Source organism: Anas acuta, chromosome 1 (genome assembly GCF_963932015.1).
Source record: "Anas acuta chromosome 1, bAnaAcu1.1, whole genome shotgun sequence".
Taxonomy (NCBI): Eukaryota; Metazoa; Chordata; class Aves; order Anseriformes; family Anatidae; genus Anas; species Anas acuta.
Window position 1 is genome coordinate 172,758,459 of NC_088979.1, and position 23,178 is coordinate 172,781,636.

The following is a 23,178-nucleotide window of genomic DNA, read 5'->3' on the forward strand; positions in this document are numbered from 1 at the left end:
TCACATAGAAAAGAAACAGTACTAAGAGAAAATGGGGATGGCAAAGAGATGGCACAGGCAAGACTGATGGCCTGCACTACATCCCAGATGTCAAACAAGAAAAAAACATACTTAAAGGCAGAAAACTGCTTCTAGTATTTGGCTTTAGAGCCCACACTTTGCTCAGAAGAAATACTGATCTGTTTGAGATCCTTACAGCACCTGTAACAGGGACTTCTGAGCATGGCTCCTCTGGTGCTATGCCCTTGCACGCTACCAACCTGCCTGATGTCAGTGGCGGGGGCACTATGCTCCTACTAAGATTAACTTCATCTGACCATGAGATCTCCAAACAGGGTTACGAAAAGAGGCATGTATACTGTTAGCAGTCTCATACGCAGTGGGACTGAGTGCCAGGCAAGGAGCACAGAGGGCAAAACTGAGCTGTGTATGCACTTCTGTACATTGAGAGCTTTGAGTTTTCAGTTATGTCTCTTGAGTGGTGTAGCACATCAGGAGGAATTTGGAGTGAAAATGTTGTAAAGCTCCAATTAGCCTCAGACAGGCCGTGAATGGGTAGTGACAGACACACAGAAGTATTGTTGGGCCACTTTTCTGCAGAAGGTACAGCAGGGGCATGTGTACATTCCTAACACACCTGAGTCACACTAAGGCCACCAAGGCAACTCTACCCTGAATATCATAGGGACTGTGACTAAGGTACACATTACAATATTTTAGAATAATTTTAAGATGTATACCTAACTTTTTAATTCATAGTGGTATCACAAACCCCAGATGGATTGATGAGGAAAGACAGTTGGCTTATCCAATAGCATAACATACTTGTTTTTCTTCTAGGGCACCAGAGACATCTTTCATCTTTTATTTTACAAGTTTTGTAGCAGCATAGTTCAAAAGAGGACATTAATGCACCAGTAATTTTGCCTCTATATTGCTACAGCTATGCTGCATCTGGGAATTTACACAATCTCCCTGATTTGCCAGGAAAGCTGTCATTTATTTTTTTTTTACACAAGCACTAAAACAAAAGAGCCCCAAAGTATCTCCGGTATAACCTGACATTTCTATCAATCTGAACATGTGTTACCAAAGATGCACCATTTTTATTTTAAATTTTAACATCACATTTACTGATACGCCTTGGATGTTTCACATGCCTACACAACATCTGGATTTATGTTTGATTTGCCTCAGTAGATCTGTGTGTAACCGTTGGAGCATATACTCTGGTTTGTTCTCTGTCTCCTGGATTCTCTTGTAAATTTTCCATCCTCATGGAAATCCTCCATTTTCCCTTCCTTTCTTTTTTACTTCCAATACTTCTCCATGTTCATTTCTCTGCTTCTATGGTTGTCCTGAGACTCCACTCTATATCCTATCTATGTTTATCATACCTGCTAAATTTCTGTAGTGTGAGATAAAATTTTAGAAAGGAATTATAGCCATTTTGAGAAGCCTTCAAATAACTGAATACCTGCTCTTTTCTGTGAAATGAATCCGCTAACTATCTATGGTAGAGTGTTAATTTCCATCTCCTTCTTCTTACCCAAATTCCGCCATCCTCAAAACAGGCAGAGACTCCTGTGGCAGCTTAGGCGGAGGTGAACTCCATCTTCAGACTTTACTGGTTTCTCCAGAAACTCCTAGTGAGTGTAATAAGGTGCAAGGAGAAGGTCCTGGGGGAAGTGGCCATCTCTGGGTGTGTCAGAATGAATCCCTAATCTCAGTGGCAAGATTAGAAAATGTTGGTCTTTCTGAAAAAGTCTGCTAACTACAGATAATTACTAGCAGAGGAAAAGAGTGGTCACTGCTCTTTTGAGGGTAACAGTGGAAATTTAGGGCAATAGTGGAAATTTAGAAACCTAATGCATATTAGCTACTGTTTAATAATAAATAATTAAACAACTCAACTTGGTAAAATCCAATGGATTATTGGATCACAATAATCAGGCTGCTCACAATGCAGCCTCCTGTACAAGATCTTGGTGAATTAGCAATATAGGAACTTTGAAATGTCTGAATTTCATTCTTAATAGCATATTCATGAGGAAAAAATCTAAATATTTTAAAGAAATCTTTATCAAAATTAATTTGAACTTCAAATGAAAAATGGATTAATTTGCAAATTCTCAGAAAATGCATCCCCATCTCAAAAAGTAAGTGTTGCAATTTTGAGCATACATCATATTTTTAAATACATCAAGAAGAAGCTGAATTGCTGCTTTACGTGCAAAATTTCTCAAAGCCAAACTCAACTATGATGGCATGACCATAAGAATTGTAACAGATGGAAACAACAATCAGTCACAACTTAGCTAAATTCCAACAATTTGTTTTTTTAAATTAATACATTTTGTTGTAGATTCTCCAAAAGTACTTTTATGTGGTATAATTTTAGGAAAGATGTGCATCTTCATATGTAATATATATTTTTTTTAATGGATCTTCTAGCAACACTAAATATTTCTTTTATTGAGGCTAATACTTTATACAGTAGCTATATTTCCAAAACATCTGAATAATAACTAAAAGCCTAATTCACAGGAGCTAAAGTCTGAAGCTTGTAATTCATTTGGGATCATTGATGTACTTCACCTGTGGTCACTTTGGCATGACACACATGGATACACACAGCATTCCCACATCTGGATGTAACACTTGCAGTGAAGGTGTTTTACCTTTGGTAACTGCTGGCCCAGTACTTACATTGGTCACCACAGCCAGGATGGCTATGCCTTGCATGATGGGCTGCCACGCGCCGATGTCTTGTGCCTTCTGTGGCACCATGCGTCTGAACTGGGTCGTCAGCTTCCATGCATCCAGCCGGATTTCCAACATGTTGTTAAAAAGAGCCAGAAGGGGAGCCAAGGGGAATGATGCCACAAACAGGGTGACAAAGCCAAACTGTATGACTGCCAAAGGGAGAGGTCACAAACACAGATGCTTTCATTTACAGGAGATAAACATATACGAGTATATACAGTTCATTTACTCACACTGTGAGGAAGAGTAGTAGAGTTCCTAACAAATCTTATGTTCAGCCAATGTATGCATGAGAATATATGAGCACAACAGTACTGGAAAACCTGCTAGGTAGAGGGGGCAGGAAAATGTTAAATCTCACAACACATCGGGAGGAACTGTTAGGGGAATTTAAACAGCCATTAATTTCCCATGTCTTCACTGTGTAGACTTGGAAATCTAATGACCAGGTGTCTCAGTGCAATGTTGCACAGCCTGTGCTAACAAATGATGTTATGGGTGTCTGGGTGCTGTGACAAACGTGCTGCAATTCTGTTGCAGGACGGATGGTGGCAAACAAACCAGAGTACTGCCAGTAACCAAGAAACCAGCAACATGTAAGTGACTGCAGACCCAGCAGGCCGATACAGGAATCTGCTGCTACTATGTTAGAAGGTGGCAGTGTTCTGGCTTCTGGACATGTTTCTTGGACAATGGGGCAAAGAAGCAGCAGTGCACCTCCTTATGCAATCACTTGCTCTGTTTCTTAGCTATAAGTCGAATTAAGCCATAGCTGCTTAATAAAAACTTGCAAAGTTATAATAGCAAATCAAAACTTGTCTTTGTTCTCTAAAAACTTGATACCTCCTCTGTCTTTAAATGTATTAAGTGTTGCTTGTATGAAAATTTTCTTCAGAGCATATTTGTGTCCAGAATAGATAAGAAATTGGAACTGAATACTTACCCATTTCAAGATACTCGTAAAATAATCCAAGTTTTCCAATGGGCTGCAGGTGGTAGTCGTGTTCCCAGCGTGGAACAATCTTTTCTGATCTAGCATCTGCACAGTATCTTCCAATTAAATTCTTAACCCAACTGTCAGTCAGAGGGAAAAAGACAACTAAAATTGGTAAAATAGCCTACAAAGTTGAGTAAATGCAAAAAAAAAAAAAAAAAAAAAAAAAAAAAAAAAAAAGAAAAAGAGAGAGAGAGAGAAAGAAAAGAGAGAAAAAAAAGGCTTTTGTGCTGTTATAGCTTTGAACATTGATTTTCATTTATTCTTGAATTACTGAAAACTTCCTTCAAACATGAGTATAATTTTCTGTTGTCTTATCCTGGTTGTAGTTATATGTAACCACAATGTATGAGGGTGACAAATTAGAATTGTAGTGGTTTATACTTATGTTGTACAAGTGAATGACCATGTAAAATTCAGGGTAGCAGAAAGTGAAGTTAAATGTAGACCTCTGGTTAGACTTCCCCTACCTCACTGTCTGCTCATCCTGTACATCAACAGTTTGTCTGTGAGGATTTTGTGGGCGACAGTGTTAAAGACTACACCCAATGACTTTCTTGTGCCTGGATTATCTGCTGTTACTTTCCCTGGGACTGAAATGGCTTACATGCAAATTTAAGAAATCTGGTGAACTGTATGTAGGCATTTTCAGTGATCAATAGACTACATTCAAAAAAATATAAGCATATATGGAGCATTTGGGTATGGAGAAACTGTAACTCAGCAAAGCGCCCTAGTCTCAACCCTACACAGTATTTATGATATGCTTTGAAGTCCCTTTGCTGTGCAGCAAAAGGGCTTGGAAGAACTGCAACCAGAGGGTATACGATGTTGTGGTCTGGTGTTTATGGCATTCAGGAGGGCATAAACAAACTGGGAGTTCCCTACTCCAAGTGATATAAATAGTGACTGATCAACATAAAATAAACAACTAGTCCTGGGAGCTGGAACAGAGACCTGGATAGTATTTTCATCTAGAGAAGATCTTTTATCTTTGCTGCTTGTTTACATTAAACATGACCTTCCAAAGATCTGCGACTCTAAGAGAGAATATATATGGACTATGAAATTCAAACCTAACTATAAAACTAAATGAGTTAAATTAGTAAAGTATGCATAATTTTTAAATGTATAACAAGTCATTCCATTCAATATTAAGCAACTGTACTTAGTTCAATATTTTCATCACTTCTGTTGCCTCAGTTTTGAGTATCCAGCCTGAAACATATTAAGTCTGATCTGCAGAGGAGGGAAGCACTTCTGATTAGAACTAAAATCAGTCAAAATGACAGAGACAGGAGCTCAAAACTACCAGAGCGAAAATATCCAAACTGTCTAAAAAGGCCCCAAAAGACTAGTCTTGTTCTTTCAGAATACAATATGCTCCCTTCAAATTTAGTGGCCAAATGCCTGAACACATCAAGTAAAAGCAGCATCTTTCAAATATGAAAGAGCAGATTCCTTAATAGTTTGAACTTACGGAAGAAGCACTTCTTGAATGTTGTTCCAGATTGCTTTACCTCCTACTATGATGGCAAGCTGAGTTGTGAGTTCAAGGAGACATCCACCTGGATCACACTAAAGTTTTGGAGAGACATGAAAAAAAAATGCAGTTGGGAAACATTTCAGGCATGAATGAAGCATTTAAAATTATGAATTCCTATTTTATTGTGATAACATTTCTTTAAGCTATACAGAAAGACTATTTAGGCAAACCTTTCCAGTAATTAAGATAAAAGCCAATTCCAAATATGTTCACATGTGATGGGTTGACAGGACACTACTGAAAGCATGAAATACCATGTGAAGCCATTCAGCTTTGTACTGCACTGTCATCAGGTGAGGATCAGAACAGGAGTGCATCTACTGTTGTTTCTGCATGTACTCCTGTTCCCCTATGTGCTGACTCATAGATAATTTGACCAGAGGAAAATGAGCTTCTCTGGGTAAAAATAATATGTTTCTAAGCCCAGCTGGTCTTGAATCATTGTTATTTATACTAAGGAGGCAAGTGACTTGGGAAGCAGTCACTTTTTGAACCTTCATGTTAAATACATACTACCACATTAAACAATTCAAAGTGTAGAAGAATATGAGGACTAAAAACTCGTGTTTTTAAAAGCAAGCACAACGATATATTCTTACCTCTTCATTGCGATACTTTCCTAGCCAATAGACAGGATTTCCAGGGTGACCTACAAATTTACCCTTAAAGAAGGCTATGTAGAAGCATGAAGAATAGTAGTTGACAAACTGGAACAAGAACATCTTTGTGGTCAGACTGTTTTCATAATCGGTCTGTGTCCTTGGAAGCTCTGCAATTAAAAATAAATAAATAAATAAATAAACAATAATAATAATAAAAAGTTACCTACAAGCTGCTTTGGATCCTCAGCTGGAAATGTATGTGCGTACCCTGTATTCCTTAATAAAACTGAGAGCATTACGAATTAGATTGTATATAATCCCTATGTATACTGTACCTGTTATGTTAATTCTAAAACTATATGGGTTGTAAAAATGAAAGAATTTGTTCCTGGATGATAAAGAAAAAGAGCAAGTAAAAATTCTAATAACTCAGGAAAAGACTCTTCCAAATCCAGCACACTTGGGAAAGATGCAAATGTAACACTTTGAACTGATGAAACAGTATTAAATGAAACTATATTAAAACACCACACTACTTCACACATCTGAAGTAAATAGCTACTTTAATGCTGATGGCCTGGATATAAAGAATAATAATATTTGTTACTGTTTATCTATTTAATAACAAGGGAATAGTATCTAGCTTTGGAACAGTGACCCTATTTCATTTATTTACAAGAAAATAGCTATTCTCCTCATAAACAAAAGCTAATGTAATCGAATGTGTTATGCGTTACTGATCTGTTTTCATAAAGCTTGGTTATTATAGTAATTTTCTTTGCTTTGTCTGTTTTACAAGCATCTTTCATCTTTCATGTTGGCTATACAAGGAGTTTTCAGGCAAAGAGCAGAATATCATATTCCTTTGATACTGAGAAAATCTGTATTTGAAAAATTCTATATGGCATTGTGTGATTTGGTGGGAAAATTCTGAAATACATGGTAGAGGTATTCATTCACTGGTGTTCTTCCTTTACATATAAATGTTTTTTTTTTTTTTTGCCTGTTATTTTAGCCAAAGTTTCAATCCAAGTCATAGAAGAGACATACCGAAGTCAGTAATCAGGATTGCTACTTTTTCATAGATGATGTTGAGAACCATAATGACTACGAAGCTGATGAGTGAGGCAGTTACTGAGGTGGCTGTCTGTGGAGTCAGGTACTTGTGGATTGCTTGTGTGCCATTAATGTGCCTTGACAAAGTGGCAGAAAATACCAGGAAAACAGAGAGCCTGTAGACAATGATTCCAATAACCGAAGCAATAATCAGAAGAATCTGCCAAGAGAATGTAAGAAATATGTTAATGTTGAACCACTGGCTTTGGGGAAAAGTTAGTTTGAAACACATTTTACAATAGGCAAAAGAAAGTGATTATGTGCCTTTTATTCCATCACACAAGATGAGTGCAAGAGGAGTCTCAAATAAAATAGAAGGCAATAAATCTAGAATCCATAAAAAAAGCATTTTTCATGTAGCACAGTCAATCTGCAGGAACAAAAAGAGACGGTCTGTTTTATGACTAATAACAAGCCTTGTTGCCATGCGAGATAAGATAATGAGATGCGTAATCAAATCTAATGCCTCAAGGCCTGCAATGGCTCCAGGAGTTAGGAAGAAATCTCCCTCTCTTGACACCGGGCAATTGTCAGGATGGTAAATGTGTTAGCAGGTCTGTCCTGACCATGGAGGGAGCTGTAGCTGCACTTACACCTGAAAATATTTTAGACTACAGACCCATCAAAGAAACAGACACATTTTAAGCCAAGTGATGTGATCTGCAAGAGTTGTAATCTTGTTCCAGGCACCCCACATTACTTGCTATCTCTTCCCTTCCTACTTTTCTTTCTTGCTAGTTCTCTAGCTATTATTCAAATTAAGATCCTAGGAGCTGGGAGTCTTTTACTTACTATCCTTGCTGCAAAATGCCATCAATTTGCCTACTTCCACACTCCCGGCACATAATAAGAGAGTACAGTAACACAATGACAAAACTAGATCAAATCTCTTCCTTTCAGCCTGAAGTCCTGAAGCTTATTTAAACCCAACAGCAAGCCAGTCTTCTCTTGGTGTTTCAGCTGTGTTAAAAGAGGCTCCCCCAGGCTGCCAGCCACCACTGTCTTGGTGCTGCCATGTCTCGTGTTATCTAGGACGAGTTCTTTCCCAGCTGCTGCTTGTGCTACAGGCGAGGAGAACATGCATCTTGCTAAAACACTGAGCTTTTCAAGGCAACAACCTCTCTGGACATGCTCACCGTGTTATCTATTTTTTCATGGGTGATTGGATTTCTTTCAAGTTTTAGTTTTAATTAAAGCAGCAGCTCTGGAAGATTAAAGATCTTCCAGCTTTGCTCTTCTAAGTGAAACAAAAAACCTGAAAGGTTCAGTGCTGTGAGGCACAACACCAAACCAAATGGCTGGAGCAAGTAGGATGGACACCGACAGGGACAGCATACAAAAAAAAAACCTTGCCACTACTCCCCCCACAAAAACAAAGATATTTATCTTAAAGTAATGAGGGAAAAAACAATGTACAGCATTCACAAGCTACAGCTGTGGGATATTTTGATACATATTTTCTGTTGACTGTATGCTAATGGTAACTACAACCACCTTGTCCATGTGGGTCCACACTTTATGGTCTTGTTTTATGCAACAGATGGAAATCCAACTGATCCTATTCTTTTGATACCTTTTTTTTTTCAGGCTAAGAGGATTTTTTTTTTTAAGACATTTAGACATTTACTGAAGAAGTGAATTCATGAGGTAAAAGAATAAAAGGAGAACTTTACCCAGAAGAAGACTGCACTTGCACAGAAAGTCATACGTATGCACTTCCCACAGGCAGTGTATGGCACATGTTCTTCTTGCTGTAAAAGATTCAGAAACAGATCAAGGATGCACCCAATCTTTTCTTCGTATCTTCTTCTTTACTCTAATTAGCCCTTTGTGATACTGAGGGTAGAAAAAAAGAAAAGAAATCCCAGGCTTTTTTTCCTTTCCTGCTTTGTTATCCTGGGAACTCACACTTATTCATGATTTCAAAAGTCTTACCTGATTACAGGTATCTCTTTTTACTGTCCATTCTAAGACAAAAATGACTTCCATAGAGGCTGTGCGTGCTCAGCTCGTACTGACTTCAGCTATGCCTGGCTGAATAGTCCTTTTGAATGGACCCATCCTTCTTGGCTAGCCATGGTATCCACACCAGTGGCCTTCAAACTTCATGGGCTGAAATTAGCATGCACTAAAATTTTGGTTCTCGATCTTTATATTTCTCAAAGGAAAATGTCTACTTCAGTGTGGTGGTGTGAAAAATCACTGAGTCTCTATAGGATCTCTGAAGAGAAAAACCATTATCTTTTAGCATATTCATCACTTTTTGAACTGTCTGAAAAGAACTTTCTAGCTGAGACTTTATATATTAAAAGTGGCATAGGTTTATAAGCTTTTAAATAGAATCATATTTTTTTTTGTAGTACAAGATATAAAAAGAAGAACTATATTGGATAGTTTCAACCATGCCAGTTAATTTTGAAACTTTTCAAGTGCCCTCTAATAAACATTAGTGTAATGTGGATGGAATGTGAAAGCAATGAAAATGATCTGATAAATACCAGAGTAATATATTGACAGGGAACAATAAAAAGTGAAGCTGAGCTGGAGTGAGCTACAGAAGCTGAAGCTACTCAAAATGTATAATAAATAGAAATCTAAACTAAGATCCTCATAGATATGAATCCTACTGCATTGAATTGAGGATTACCCTTGTCCTCATGAGTTTGCTGTTATTATTGTAATTGCATCCACCTGCACTTGGCAACAATACTTATTTACGTATATAGAAATATATTTGGTTAAAAAAAAGAAAGTCTTGTCTTTATATGTAACGTAACATCCTTTGCTCCATTTCATCCTTTTTTCCTGATGTATTCTTAGTTAAAGATAGCAAGTGCTCTGTGATCTTGGCCTCTTGCAGCAGCACAGAATCTTTGATTTGGGCATTTAATAAGGTATAGTTAGTCTCCTAAGCTAGGTACAATGCCTACTTCTGTTCATTAATGACACAGGAGCCTCACTAGCTCCTCCAACAAGCACCTACAAGGTGCCTAGAGTCAGGTACTAATTCCTTTCCACACATCTGGAATTTATACGCTCACTGTTCTCAGGCCAGCTTATCAGCTCTCCATAAATCATCTTATACAGCTCCAGTCCAGATTCATCATTTTCATAGCACACTCTCAAAACATGCCTATTGCAGTAGCTGTGACTGGTTACCAAAATATTCCTTACCTGTGTGATTTCATTCATTACCACATGAGTGCATTGAGCTTCGTATTCGGGGCGAACTTGTTCTTCTTGCTCTAAATATTCAACCGTGTCCCATTCATACTCCAGTTCAGCTTGCCTTCGTTTCCAAAACTCCAAAAACAAAGTAACTGTCCAGAAGACAAACAAAGAGAGCAATATCATGCTGGTGATCGCTGGACACTGAACCTCTGGGCTATAACATGTGGCTCAGATTTCCATAAATTTTCCACAGACATGGAGCAAAACCCTTATTGACTAGTGTGATGGTGCCAAGTACCTGTGGGGAAGAAAATAACTGGTCCTGCTTCCTTATGGAATTACTGCTTTGGATATTTAGGTACTCTAATAAGAGAAACCTGGAATAAGTGCTATTGCAAGCACATGCTAAAGAACTCACATACATTTATTTGCTTTCTGCCTAAAGCCAGAATAAAAACACTTTGGATTTCATATTACTGAAGGTTTTTGAAAAAGTTGATCATGGGATACATAAGAAAGCAAGCTGTTTGGATAGGTGAAGAGAAAATGCTGGAGAGTGCTGGATTTCTCAAAAAGAAAACCTCAATATGCCAAAAACTGCCACAGGTAAAAGCTTGTGTTTGTTCAATCTGCAATTCTTGTGTGCACAAATGATCTGCTCACTGACTACATCAACCAATGATGCTAGTTCAGGCAAAACTGCTTAAACACAAATTTCTTCCTCTGCTAACATGAATCTGAGGCAACTCTTTTCACTTGGCATGGAGCTTTGAAGCTGGGTTAGGGCAGGTGCTTCCCTGGACTGTGCTCCTGGGGCTGGAAGCACTAAGAGGATCAGGTACACAGATGCCTAAGTGGTGCTCAGAAGACATTAGTCCAGCCAAACTCATTATCTCAGCCTGAGATGTGGTGCAGACAGGTCTGGCAGCAGTGGCAATGACAGACCCAACTGCGAAAGCTGAAGGCTCAGGACATGGGTGTCAGGGCAATGCTCCCCAGAGCAAGGGGATGCTTTACTACTGACAACAGCACATCCTCAGATTTAATGGCTCTGCAGCACTGCCTCCAGGAGGAGTGAGCATCCCTCACCACTTCTCTCATTCCTCCCATTATCTGGAAGTAATTAACCCCTAATTTTTTTATTGTTGTTTCTTTTTCTAGGTTTGGCACCTCATCCTGAATGATGAAACATCGATGGCATGCAGTTACATGTCCGAATATTAAAGGTCAATTCGAAAATCAGGTGTGGTCAATAAATCCCAGACTGAAGCATTTAAAAATCAGTAAACTCTATGGGCTGAATTGCAAGATGACCTTGCCATCTGCATACAGGCCAAACCTCAGGAAATCCTCCCACCCTGATTACTCAGGAGCCTCTTTCACAAGGATTTCTTTGCTACCTCATGCTTACAAACACAAAGACTGCTCCAAGCAGTCAGCCAGAGGGTCACATCTGCCTCTGCCTGCAGAGCAAGCAGAACTTCTTATAGGAACTTCTGAATGCTGGCTGGGGCCCCAGCCCACTCACAGGAAACTTCGTGCTGCCCTGATTTGCTCCAGCTGTAAATCCAGCTGTTGCTGGGGAGGGCAGGAGTGCAGGGACCCCACCTGTGGTAACGGCAAAAGGAGGGCTCATAACACATGGGCAGCTCCTACAGCCCCGGTACAAAAACACCTTCTATTAGCCAAAGTACCCCAGCAGCCAAGTTGCATCTTTCTGAACAGGGAAGGAGCTGCTGCTGCTGTATTTGACGCTTTTTCTTTTATTTTGAACCAGTATTTTGGAGAACGTCTGTTTGTGCAACTGATCTCACTCAGGAAGGGTCTCCAGTGATGGCAGCAAGTGAAGTGGAAGCTGCTCCTTGTTCAGGAGCTTTGCCAATCTGCTTGTGCTGTCATGGGAGAGCTGGCAGAAGTACTCATCCAGAGCTTTAATGTACAGGGAGTTAATTCCTGACGCCAAATTCCCTGATGTTTTATGGTGCTTTAAGATCTTTGAAGGGATTATTAAAAACAAAAATCAACTTAAAAAGTGTATTGGTGTTAATGATGCAATAATATATCTCAAAATCTAATAGTCTTTTAATTATTTTGGACCAGGAGGTCTACAAATGTATTAGAGCAAAGGAAATTACGGCTGGAATTGCACCAGGACCCTGGGTCATTTGGATTCAGTACAATTTTGACCAAATTACTGTAATACAATTCACCTCTTTATACAGTGGACTTAGGATGAGAATACTAATAGACCTTGCAACCATCACTATAACCAAGCAGCTTAGCTTTGCAATTATTACTCTTGTAGTCATTCTTCCAAATAGGAAACACAATTTTTAATTAAAAAGCAAATTACAAATAAATTAACTACTCAGATGACAGAAAATTACAATAGACAGAAGATTACATTCTAGATTTTTATTTTATTTTAAATTTAGGTGAAAGTTGATTTTCACATATATTTTGAAAGAAATCTTGAAGTGATACCTTTCATTTTAAAATTATTTAAAGATATAACTATTTTAAAGAACGTTAAGTCGTCACAGGAAAATAAAGATGTAATGTATTTCACAAAGAAAGCACACACCTAACATACACAGACCTAACATTAACTTACTTTGGCAATTTCTGGATCAGACAGTGCAATAAAAGGCAGTTAACAAAGTTGCTGATATGAACAAACAAAACCCAGTATGTGAAAATAAACCTTGACTAATCCCTTGAATGCAGTACCAAGTGGTTTCACTCACAGGAAACATTCAGGTTTCAGATACATTTTCTCAGAAAAAAAGGTATCTCTAGTGCTTGCAACTACTACATTTTTATAAAATCAGTTTCTTAAATGAAGACAGGAGGAAAATGTCTGGGAAATACAATAAAAGACTATTTTTCAGTGCGGTGTAATAGGCATAGGCAGCTCCAAGTCTCTTTGGAGAAAAACAGCTCCTTTACCAGATGTACTTAAGCGCATGGCTCCTGCTGGATGAACATGAGGCACCTCTAATCACTTCTCTCAGACTATTCTCCAAGTCAAACCAAACAAAACAGACTCAGAAGACCAATATTTAAGTTCTACTATTTGTTGTTTTCTTGTGATGCTAAAAAGAGGTATTGTGAACATATATATCTTCTGCTGAACTACCTACTGGTGAGTTGCTGAGTGTTAGAAAATGAAGTAGTTGTAAATTTATCTACATTTTCTTGGCTGATGCTGTAGGTTTGGCCAAAATTAGATGACAAACCACTGTTGTTGAAATTGACTTACCCCATATTCCCATAAATACTGCAAACACCAGGGTTCCAAAGCTATCAAATATACAGAGTTTCTGGAAAAAAAAAGAAGAAAAAAGAAAAAAAGGCTTGAAATATAGTTGACTAGTATTTTCTTCTACACTGACCCAGAACTGAAGCTGCTTACTGAACAAGTTGATTTTTAGCTTTTGTGTAGTTTAATAAACAATCTTGGTAGTGTTTCCTCAATTTCTGTCAATGTACTCTCCAGTAAACTAAGGAAATTAAATGCAAAGCCTGGAATTAAAAGTATAAGCCAAATATACAGCAAGAGGATAGTAAAACAGTGTGCTATCAGACTTCCTTCCATCAGTTGCATAGGAAGAGGAAAACAGTGCTTCTGGTTTGGGAGCTCAACATACAGCTATGTATTTTTAATACAGACACAAAAAGGCAATGGACACATCTTCTTTGCATGAGTGAGATGACAACAAGTCAAGCTAGTTAGTAAAAACACATTCTAATGAGATACCTCTGTGCTGACAATTTGCCTTTTATTTCCATCATATCTTTTTCCGTATTTTCTTTCTTTTGCCCTGTAAGTGCGCTCAAGCAATGCTGTTCATTATGGCCGGGCAAAATATTTTTAATGAACAGCTGAAAAATTGCCACTTTGGAGTGACAGAATCTATAGAAGGAATGACAAAAGGCTAACACCAGCCTTGTGACACAAGTTAACGGGGAAAGAAAGGCAAGTCCCCAGACAGAAATTTAGAGGAAGATCTTGGTCATGTCATGGCTAACAGGAAATGACTGTCACAACTCCCATCATGGCTAACATCAGCCTCTCCAGGTACTCATCTCCTCCTTGACAACTCAGGTCAAATTCAAGGCACAGCCTCAGCTAACTTCTTTGGGGAGGGAGGAAGGAGTCTTTAGAAATGTCAAAACATGCTTTAAACATTTCCTAAGAAAAATAAACTCAGTTACTGAATCAAGACTTCAATGATTGAATGTTTGTTTTGTTTCATTTTGCTTTGCAAAAAGGAAAGAAGAAACTCAAAATGAAGCCACAGTATTTCATTTTCAATTTAAAAATATTTTAGTCCCATATCAAACATTTGGGGGCTATGTGACATAAAAAAAAAAAAAAAGAACAACAATTTATTTTTTCACTTTAGAAGTGGACTTTTTTTTTTTTTAAATTGTTGTTTTAACTTTTTACAGTACAGTTGCTGTATCAAAAGGCACAAGTATTTGCACAGCTCTAGTAGTATGCAGGAGATTAGTGGAGAACAACATTGTTTTAGATGTAGTACTAGGGAAAGTGCAACTAAAGTTCAATAGCATGCCTATAAGCTGCAAATGTAGTTACCTTGGATGATTCACAAGTGCTGGTGAGGTTCCAGTAGGTACATACTTTATCACACTGAGGGCACATTATGATATTACCTCCTATGTTGGGATCACATACTTCTTGGCTAAAAACAAAACTAGTCAGTCACTCTAAATTCTTTAGTCCTTATGTGCACATAAGGACAGTGCAATAATGTCAGGGAAGTGAGAAATAAGTAACCAGTGATCTGCTCTCAAGAATTCCCCTCCTTCCCACTCCCACAAATGTATCCCAGTTTCCATTTTTAGCCCTCATCTCAAAAGTAGATGACCTGGAGGGAAAATAACTTCCATCCCTTATACACAGTACTATTTCTCAGAATGTTTCACACTAAAAATAAAATGACTCTTCAAAGATCTCATGCTCTTCAGTAGGAAACCCACAGCTGCACACTCAGGTAGGATATCATTGCAAGCCCAAGGGCAGAAGGAAAAGGAAGGTTGCCTACCGGAGCAAGGAGTAGCTGCAGAACCGAAACGGCTACCTAGTCCCTGTGGTCCTCTAAATAGACTCAAATTGGAAAATGGGTATGGTAGATCTGTCTCATAAGAGGTGGCAAAAGAGTTTGGCTTCTTTAATGCAGTATGGTGGAAGCTAAAAGGTGATGTAATTGCTTTCTGTAAATACATCAGCAACACAAACACCAGGGAAGGAGATGAACCATTTAACTAAATGATAATAAGGCTAAATTTGTATAAAGTGGCTACTGGAATGGTGCTCTGGAAGAGCTCTTCTGCATGATTTATAAAAGTAAACTCCATTCCTGAGTGGGGCTGTACAGTGTGATGTCCTATACGTGATTTGGCACAATGACCCAAGTGTTTTTTCCTTGGTCATTGTGCCGTGATTCAGTCTCACCATATTCTGATGAGGAAATCTGTGTCATTACTATGATTCTGTTCCCAACGTATCCTGGGCAGCTGAAGCTCCCTGTGCTGTTGCTCTTCCTGTTTTCTTCTCTCAGAACAGAGGAAAGAAAGTTCAGGGGTTTTATCATGGTCTTTGGATACATTCTTTAAGGATTCCCACATTGAAAATGATGTTACAGAAATTTGTATTGGCTTCTGATGATCATTCTTTTCTTTTTATTTCTACACTAGGTGTGGTAACCTAGTGCAAAATATAAAGAAAATCCTGAAATAACAAACTCAGATGTCTAGCACTCTAATGGTTCATGGACATCTATTACTCTTCTATCTCATACTTTATACCTTGACTTTCAAATCCATAACCATTGTTGTTCTCAGGCTCTTTAATTTTGTCTCTTTTATTATGCCATGTCTTGCAAACTTTGTACAGTAGGGGATGGATCAAAACTGTGTGTAATATTAAAATAGGCCTGATCAAGTACCTCCATGTGCAGTTGTCTTTTGTCAGGCATCCATACAGAAAGCAGCCAACTCCTACAAATGCAGCTACGATCAGCATATTAGTGTAAAAGCCCAGCCAAGCAAAATAGATTCCAATTTTCTCTCCGTAGTATTTCCTGTGGAGGAGAAAGGTTTAATGTTTTGTTTATTTGTTGGTTTTTAAATGAAAAGCAATAAATTTCAAATGACTCTTCATTTCATACATTTTGTGCCTACTGTTATTGTCACATTCCTCTGGTCAGAACATTGGTATTGCAGAAGTATTACAGCTGGGTGTTTCTACCACCACTTTTATGCTTGTATAAGAGGGTAAGAAGGGAAAGAATAGAAAAAAAAAAAAGGAAGATCATACCTTGCAGAGAAAAAAATTAAATGGATGACTTTTCATGAACTGGAAACCAGTTAATGAAACCAAGTTCAAAGTATGCTTCCATGCATGAGCTGGTACGGGTATATATGTACCTGCCTGTGTCTTTTTGACACCCAGAACCCAGACCTGTCATGTAAATTCCTAGCTCCCTCTGCATTAGTCAAGCCCTAGTCACACAACAGAGTCACTGAATCATAGAATATCCTGAGCTGGATGGTACCCACAAGGATCATTGAGTCCAGCTCCTGGCTCTGCGCAGTACCACCCAAAAATTAGACCATATATCTGGGACTGTTGTACAAAAGTTTCTTGAACTCCATCAGGCTCAGTGCCATGATCACTGACCTGGGCAGCCTGCCCCAGTGCCCGACCACCCTCTGGGTGAAGAACCTTTCCCTGACACCCAGCCTGACCCTCCCCTGTCCCAGCTCCATGCCATTCCCTCATGTCCACTAACCTGATAAAATCCAGGGGTTGCAGCTTGAAAATGTTTTTAGGGTGAGCCCATTCTCTGTAGAGGAGGTATCGTTCACTTGGGCAGGCAGGATCTGTTGATGGGTGCCGAAAACTAGACTGCAAAACAGAAAGACCGTGGGAAGAAGACACCATTAATCTAAAGAACATAGATCAGTTCACATCTCTTCAGACCCTGTGCCACAAACCCAAAGCCTGTAATAACCTTTTTGTCACTGCAAGCCAGGAAAAGGTTCAGTAAGCATCTCTAAGAGTGCATGAGGATTCAGGATGGAAGGTTGTCAGAAAGACACTGAATACTAAAGCAAGAGCTTTACATATGTGGGTTGAAAGTAACAGACACTCTCCATGAACTTAAATCTAAGCCCATGTCAGTGTCTTGGCACTCAGTAGTAGAAAACAGAAAAGGATCCAGTCTAATTAGAGAACAGAAACTTCATTAAAATGGATTTTAAGTAGCTCTAACATGTTAACGTAATTTGCTTTAAAACAATATTGTTCTGGAATGATGGCTGGAAAGTCCAAAGGATAAATCCAGGGACTCTAGTCTCTGTTTTATATTTATATTTAAAAGAGAGTTGACACAGAGGTAATCCTCGTGTTTTTTACCAAGTTATTGGAAAATCTATTTCAATAAAGGTTGTTTTATTTAGTGGAATTTTCTATTCTGTATCTGTGATGTGGCAAGAAAAGTCACTTTTCTAGAAATATATAAGTTACTTTTGATTTTCAGAGTAGCTGTGATATATAATTTTAATTGTATAAAAAGACAGTCATTAATTATAAGGCATATTGAGTCCAAATTCCCCATGCCATGATAGAAATAGCTTGCAAGGAAGGTTTTAAATCTTTAAAAGACAATCTTAAAAATGGATAGTCACGAATGTTATTAATTCTATCCCGTAAAGCTTTGGGTTACGTCCAAGAAACATGATTTGTCTTGATTCTGACTTAAAGATTTTCTTGAAATCCTTTAAGGCCTCCTGAATATTTTAAATAGAGTTGAAACATCTCGAGTAGTTCCCATTCCTGACCTCCCACTTTCTCCATTTCTTCTCAGCAGAACACACCTCAGACATGGAAGAGTGGTTCCAATGGGGGAGGAGGTGTAGATACAATGCACAAAATCAGATCTGTCTTTCCTTACTGTATCCCATTTGCAGCATCACACCGAGTTTTTGTTGTCAAATACCCTGAAGTCTGATTTCTTTTTTTTTTTTTTCTCCTTCATTTTCTTTTTCTGTGGTATTGTTAGTCTTTATATGCAAAACATTTTTCAGTACAATTTGCTTACATGTGCTTAAATGATATACTTTAAAAATAAAAAAGCTTTAGAAGTGTAGCTACAAAAGTCAGAATTCATATTATTGCAAGGTGAAATTCAATCCAGTTAAACATTTGACTCTGACATCATTTACTGAGGTGTTGTACTGGGACTCTTGAAAAATGTGGGTTTCGTGGCAGGGATTGTGATATTTGGGAACTGTGGAAATGCTTCTCACAGTGTAAGACTGTCATACACCCTAAAATGAGACTTGTATTCTATATCTTTATTAAAATGGTATTCTACATTTCTATTAAAATGTTATTTGATAGGGATTTTAATGCTGAAAAACAGAATACCAATAAAATTGCTAAAACTGATTTAGAAGTGATGACACAGTGCATCATGGGAAAACATCACTTGAGTGCTCCCAGGTTCCTCTTTTGGCCAGACACTTTACTGACCTACATCTTCAACAGAATACAAGATTAACGTCTTTTAAATAAAATATATCATGTTTCAGTTATGGAGCTACATTTTTAACCAACAGTGTTTTGGAGAAAAACCTCTTAAGCCAAACTATGTCATATTCTACCATGTGGACAGAAAAAACAGTCGAGCAGTAAGACAGGCAATTGTGCTTGTATTTTTTGGTGTGAAGAACACACATAAACTCTCGAGCTGCAGACTTCTATTTCTAAATACATCATTGTGACAAAAGTGGACTTACATCATGAAGGGGAAATGCTGCTTTGTAGATTCCAGAGTCCAGTAATTTGTTAATGCCAAACTTCTTCACATTGTTTTTGGTTGCATATTCCACACGGGACAGGATGAAATGAACCTGAAATTTACAAAATATTTTTTGTCTCTTGCAATGCGAAAGTAATCATGCACAACGATACCTGTTTCAAGATGTAAGCGAGTTATGAAAAGGTAAGCAGTGTAGACACATTTGATTGCACTGGCTAGATGAATCATTCAAATTTCCCCATTTAAATTCTGGTGGAACAGAAAAGTGACAGATGTACAGGCTGTTTCATAAATAACACAGGACTGTAATGTCCCAAATATTTCCAAATTTTCAGGAAGATTTCATGAAGGTAATTGCACCAATTGATTAAAATATTTTTTTTTGTCTTTAAAAGATTAAAAGCTAGAAATATTTGTAGACTTACAATTCGGCTTCTAGTTGCAGGATTGAAAAAGGTGTCTTTGTCTTGAATATAAAAGTTGGACAAATGTTCCTTTTCAAAGGGGGCAGTGAAAAACTCTTGCTCAGGCTTGATGATATTTTCATCCACTCTGAAGAGACTAGTAAACCAGTTGAATGCTGACTCTCGGGTTTTCAGGTCATCGGGCTGCAGAGGCAATTTGATGTGCATAACCTCTGCATATGTGCATAGCACTTCCCAAGGTGCATGCACTTTCACAAAAACAAGTTTTTCATCCAAAACCTAATGCAAGAATATTAAAAATGTGTATAAGAAAATGAAAACATTTTTCATAACACTTATTAAACTATCCAGACCTTTCTTTCTCTTGACCTAATAGCTAGCTCATAGCTAGCTAGCAATGGCTCACAGATGATCTATTTGAAGTTGCATTTACTGTCCATCTTAGTGAATATACCATTAGCTTAGGTGGAAGCACGCCAGAGAGAATGGCCATGCAGCTATGGATGCTGATGGGCAATATGAACCCCCAGTTTTTTAGGGAAAATGGGTGGAGAGAGAAGGGAGTCAGACCAGACTGCTGAATTATGGAAGACGGCCAAAAGTTAGTACAGCTACAGAGCCACGTCAGGCTGCCAGGAAATGGTTTACTTCCTCATGAATGTGAACAGCCAAACTGGTTCCTTGGTTCCTTGTACATGCAGCAAGAGCTCTCATGGCATAAATCAAACAAACACCATGAGGTCATGGACTCTTGGGTGCACCTTGGGAGGAAGGGGCGAAAAGACCTTTTCAGGTGCCCACTTTATTACCAAGCAACAGTAAATGAACACTGTAAGTGACTGTCTTGCTTGTCCCCTGACAGACCTAGGCCTAAAGCTGTGGCCCTGAAGGAGAGAAAGGAAAGGTGGCTTCGTGACATTTTTATTCTGCCTGGATTCTCCACTGCCCCGGGTGCTGAGCAGCCCTCACAGTGCAGACAGCAGCTGTGGCAGCTGTTGTACATTGTAGGAGGCTCCTGAGCTGCCCACAGACAGTAGTGTAGCCCAAAATACACAGACTGTGCCAGTTACAACTATTCTCCTTGTGCCACGGCTCACAGGGGGCTGGGGGCTGGGTCACCTACAGGAGCCCTGCACTGCCCTTCTGGAAGTGGAGCCTTTCCTTGGAGCATGGCCATCCCTATTTATATTCTCAGTCAGAAGCGAACACCAACTAACATCCCCACTTCCCAACTTTCATTTTGTAGAGGGAGAAACAGAGGCAAAGTTTACATGACTTTGCATCAGGTCAGAGAAACACTACTGACGGGAAAAAAAAATAATAAAGCTCGCTTTTTATTTTATTTTATTATGATTATTTTTTTTTTTATTCCTGAGAGGAGAACACTGTTAAGTTCAATTTATCTATCCAATTCCTTATCCATATAGAGGAAGATTCAGCTCTCAGGCACAGACAAAGGAGTGCAGACAAAGAAAAGAGCACTCACCGATCTTGTTGCTTCGAGCTGCAAGCCGTTGTTTATCAGGTTTGATTCATATACTTGTCTCTTCCTCTGTTAAAAGGTATTGAAAATTGTAAAGCATCTGTTCCGAACACATATGCACAGAAGAATGGAATTGCCAGAAGGAGATAACATTAACAAATTGGGACTCATTCCTTTATTCCTGAATAAAGGCTAAGCATGCAGTGTAGTTCTCAAAGTGATTTGGTGACATTACTTTTTTACTCCCTGACTGTTTTTATGCCATTTGGGCATTGTTTTTTGTGTTTGTATACTCTGTGCTTAAGAGATTCTGTGCCTCTTGTATAGCAACTTTGAGTTTTCAAGAGGGAACAGTCCAATGGTTTCTGTAGCCTTGTCCTCTTCCACCAGGATAACTGCCTTAAGAGATAACTGCCTTAATAACTGCTTAAGATCCAGTCTTCTTGTTACTGTGAAGGATCACAGTCAATAAATGATTTATTAGATGAAGTCTTAGAAACTTTGATTTCAACATGGAAACTGGTTGTTAGGACCAAATTCAAGACTCACCCACTCTAGGAGGCAAAAAGAGCTAAAGTTTTAAGGGGTTCGACATAGAATCATTAGGATTGATCATTCAAGATCATCTGGTCCAACCAATGAACATATCAACTGTATTACCATATAAACTTCATCCCATTCTTTAGTGTTTAAAGACTTTTGAAAATCCCTGAAGGAGAAAAAATATTTTTCCAAAGCTCTAGCAATTATTGAATTCTTGGAATTAATATCTTGTTAGTTCTCAACTGCAGCATCTGCATTTAGCAATGGTTATGATGGATTCATTTCATATTTTGTAAAAAGATATTTCTTTGATCTCTTTTGGATTTCTCTGCCTTTTTATTCCAATTACTATCATCTTCTTCTTCTTGGGTTAGGGACAGGGAGATCCAAATATTTCAATCTGTTTTCTTCTTTCATCAATACCTACCACATTTCTGCTTATTTGTCTTCTTTCTCAGGATAAAAACACAATCCCAAACTTTCAAAGCACTCTTCACAGAGATATCTTTCTATGTCCTACTAATTTATGTGTTTATTGGTGACCTCATAATGTTCTTCATGATTTTTTTCTGTGTACATACAAAATAGCACCTATTCAATACATATTTATAATATAATATATATAATATGTTGTTACCTAGTGTCAAGGTAACTGTACCTTGATGAGGACACTTAGCATAGCTGTTTCCCATGAAATCTAAGTCTACTCCTTTTACTGAGAATATCGACTTAGAATCCCAAATGAGAACGAGGTTTTTCCTCACAGCAATATATTTCCTTGCATTTGCCAACATTTCATGTGTAATAGTGTTCTCCATTCTCCTTCAAAGCTAAAGGTTCTTGTTGGCTTGGCTTCCGAATAAACTACACAACTATTTCCTCTGTGATTTTTGCTATATCATAACTCAATCCCCTTACCAGGTCATTAAAAAATGTAGTGCACAGGAGTTGTTTGTTATTCCACTATTAATTCTTTCGCCATGATGAAAATTATTCATTTCATCCTACTTCTTTACATCTTCCCTATACATGTGTTTTTTGTAAGGTGAATAATAATGAATTATGTAAACATTTCAACATAAGTTCTGCTTTGTTTCAATTAATAAAAAAGGCACAGGTCTAAATACCTGTTTCATTTCTTACAAAATATCACAAAAACAGAGGCTGAGCAATTCTCATTTGTATGAGTCTAATGCTATTTTTTTTTTTAATCTTACTTTTCAGATTGCTTTAATAATTTATTATGGCAAGGAGTTCCCCAAATTAATTATGCCCTCAGAATCTTAGAGGAATGTTGACAATATTAAGGTTTCTAATAATGCATTAATGCAAGTAGTGAGAAACAAAGCCCCTGGGAACCTTTGCTAATTAAGGGCTTTGCTATTTTATATAAATGATTGAATTATGTGTATGATAGTCTAAGGAGAAGCTAGTCTTTTACCCAAAGGAGTCTATAGTGGTTTTGCATTGAGTGGGGAATACAGTGTAAAGATGTGATGGCTTATTTGGCTGGATTGTGGGACTGTTCCAAGTTTATTTTAGAACACAGTATTTTGCTCAGCCACCTGCAAGGTTAAGTTGTAATAATAACGTAACCATGGTAATGTTGCTGATCTAAAACTGACATTGATTTTGATAATTGAATAGCTAGCCAATTGACTGAGACACTATGACATA

General features: G+C 38.1%; 1 protein-coding gene across 4 annotated transcripts in view; it reads right to left on the minus strand.

The window, feature by feature from the left end:
- Window positions 1-23,178, minus strand: part of ANO6 (anoctamin 6) — a 75,293-nt gene that overhangs the window by 11,464 nt on the left and 40,651 nt on the right. For all 4 annotated transcript variants that reach the window (XM_068669362.1, XM_068669361.1, XM_068669360.1 and 1 more), the window contains 14 exons: window positions 20,962-21,027; window positions 19,476-19,754; window positions 19,028-19,141; window positions 17,017-17,132; window positions 16,171-16,305; window positions 14,799-14,904; window positions 13,458-13,518; window positions 10,199-10,344; window positions 8,698-8,775; window positions 6,959-7,184; window positions 5,906-6,075; window positions 5,241-5,338; window positions 3,710-3,840; window positions 2,710-2,915 (listed from right to left, as the gene is read on the minus strand). In XM_068669362.1, coding sequence (XP_068525463.1) covers window positions 2,710-2,915; window positions 3,710-3,840; window positions 5,241-5,338; window positions 5,906-6,075; window positions 6,959-7,184; window positions 8,698-8,775; window positions 10,199-10,344; window positions 13,458-13,518; window positions 14,799-14,904; window positions 16,171-16,305; window positions 17,017-17,132; window positions 19,028-19,141; window positions 19,476-19,754; window positions 20,962-21,027 — 1,932 coding nt within the window. The remainder of the gene's footprint in view (window positions 1-2,709; window positions 2,916-3,709; window positions 3,841-5,240; window positions 5,339-5,905; window positions 6,076-6,958; window positions 7,185-8,697; window positions 8,776-10,198; window positions 10,345-13,457; window positions 13,519-14,798; window positions 14,905-16,170; window positions 16,306-17,016; window positions 17,133-19,027; window positions 19,142-19,475; window positions 19,755-20,961; window positions 21,028-23,178) is intronic.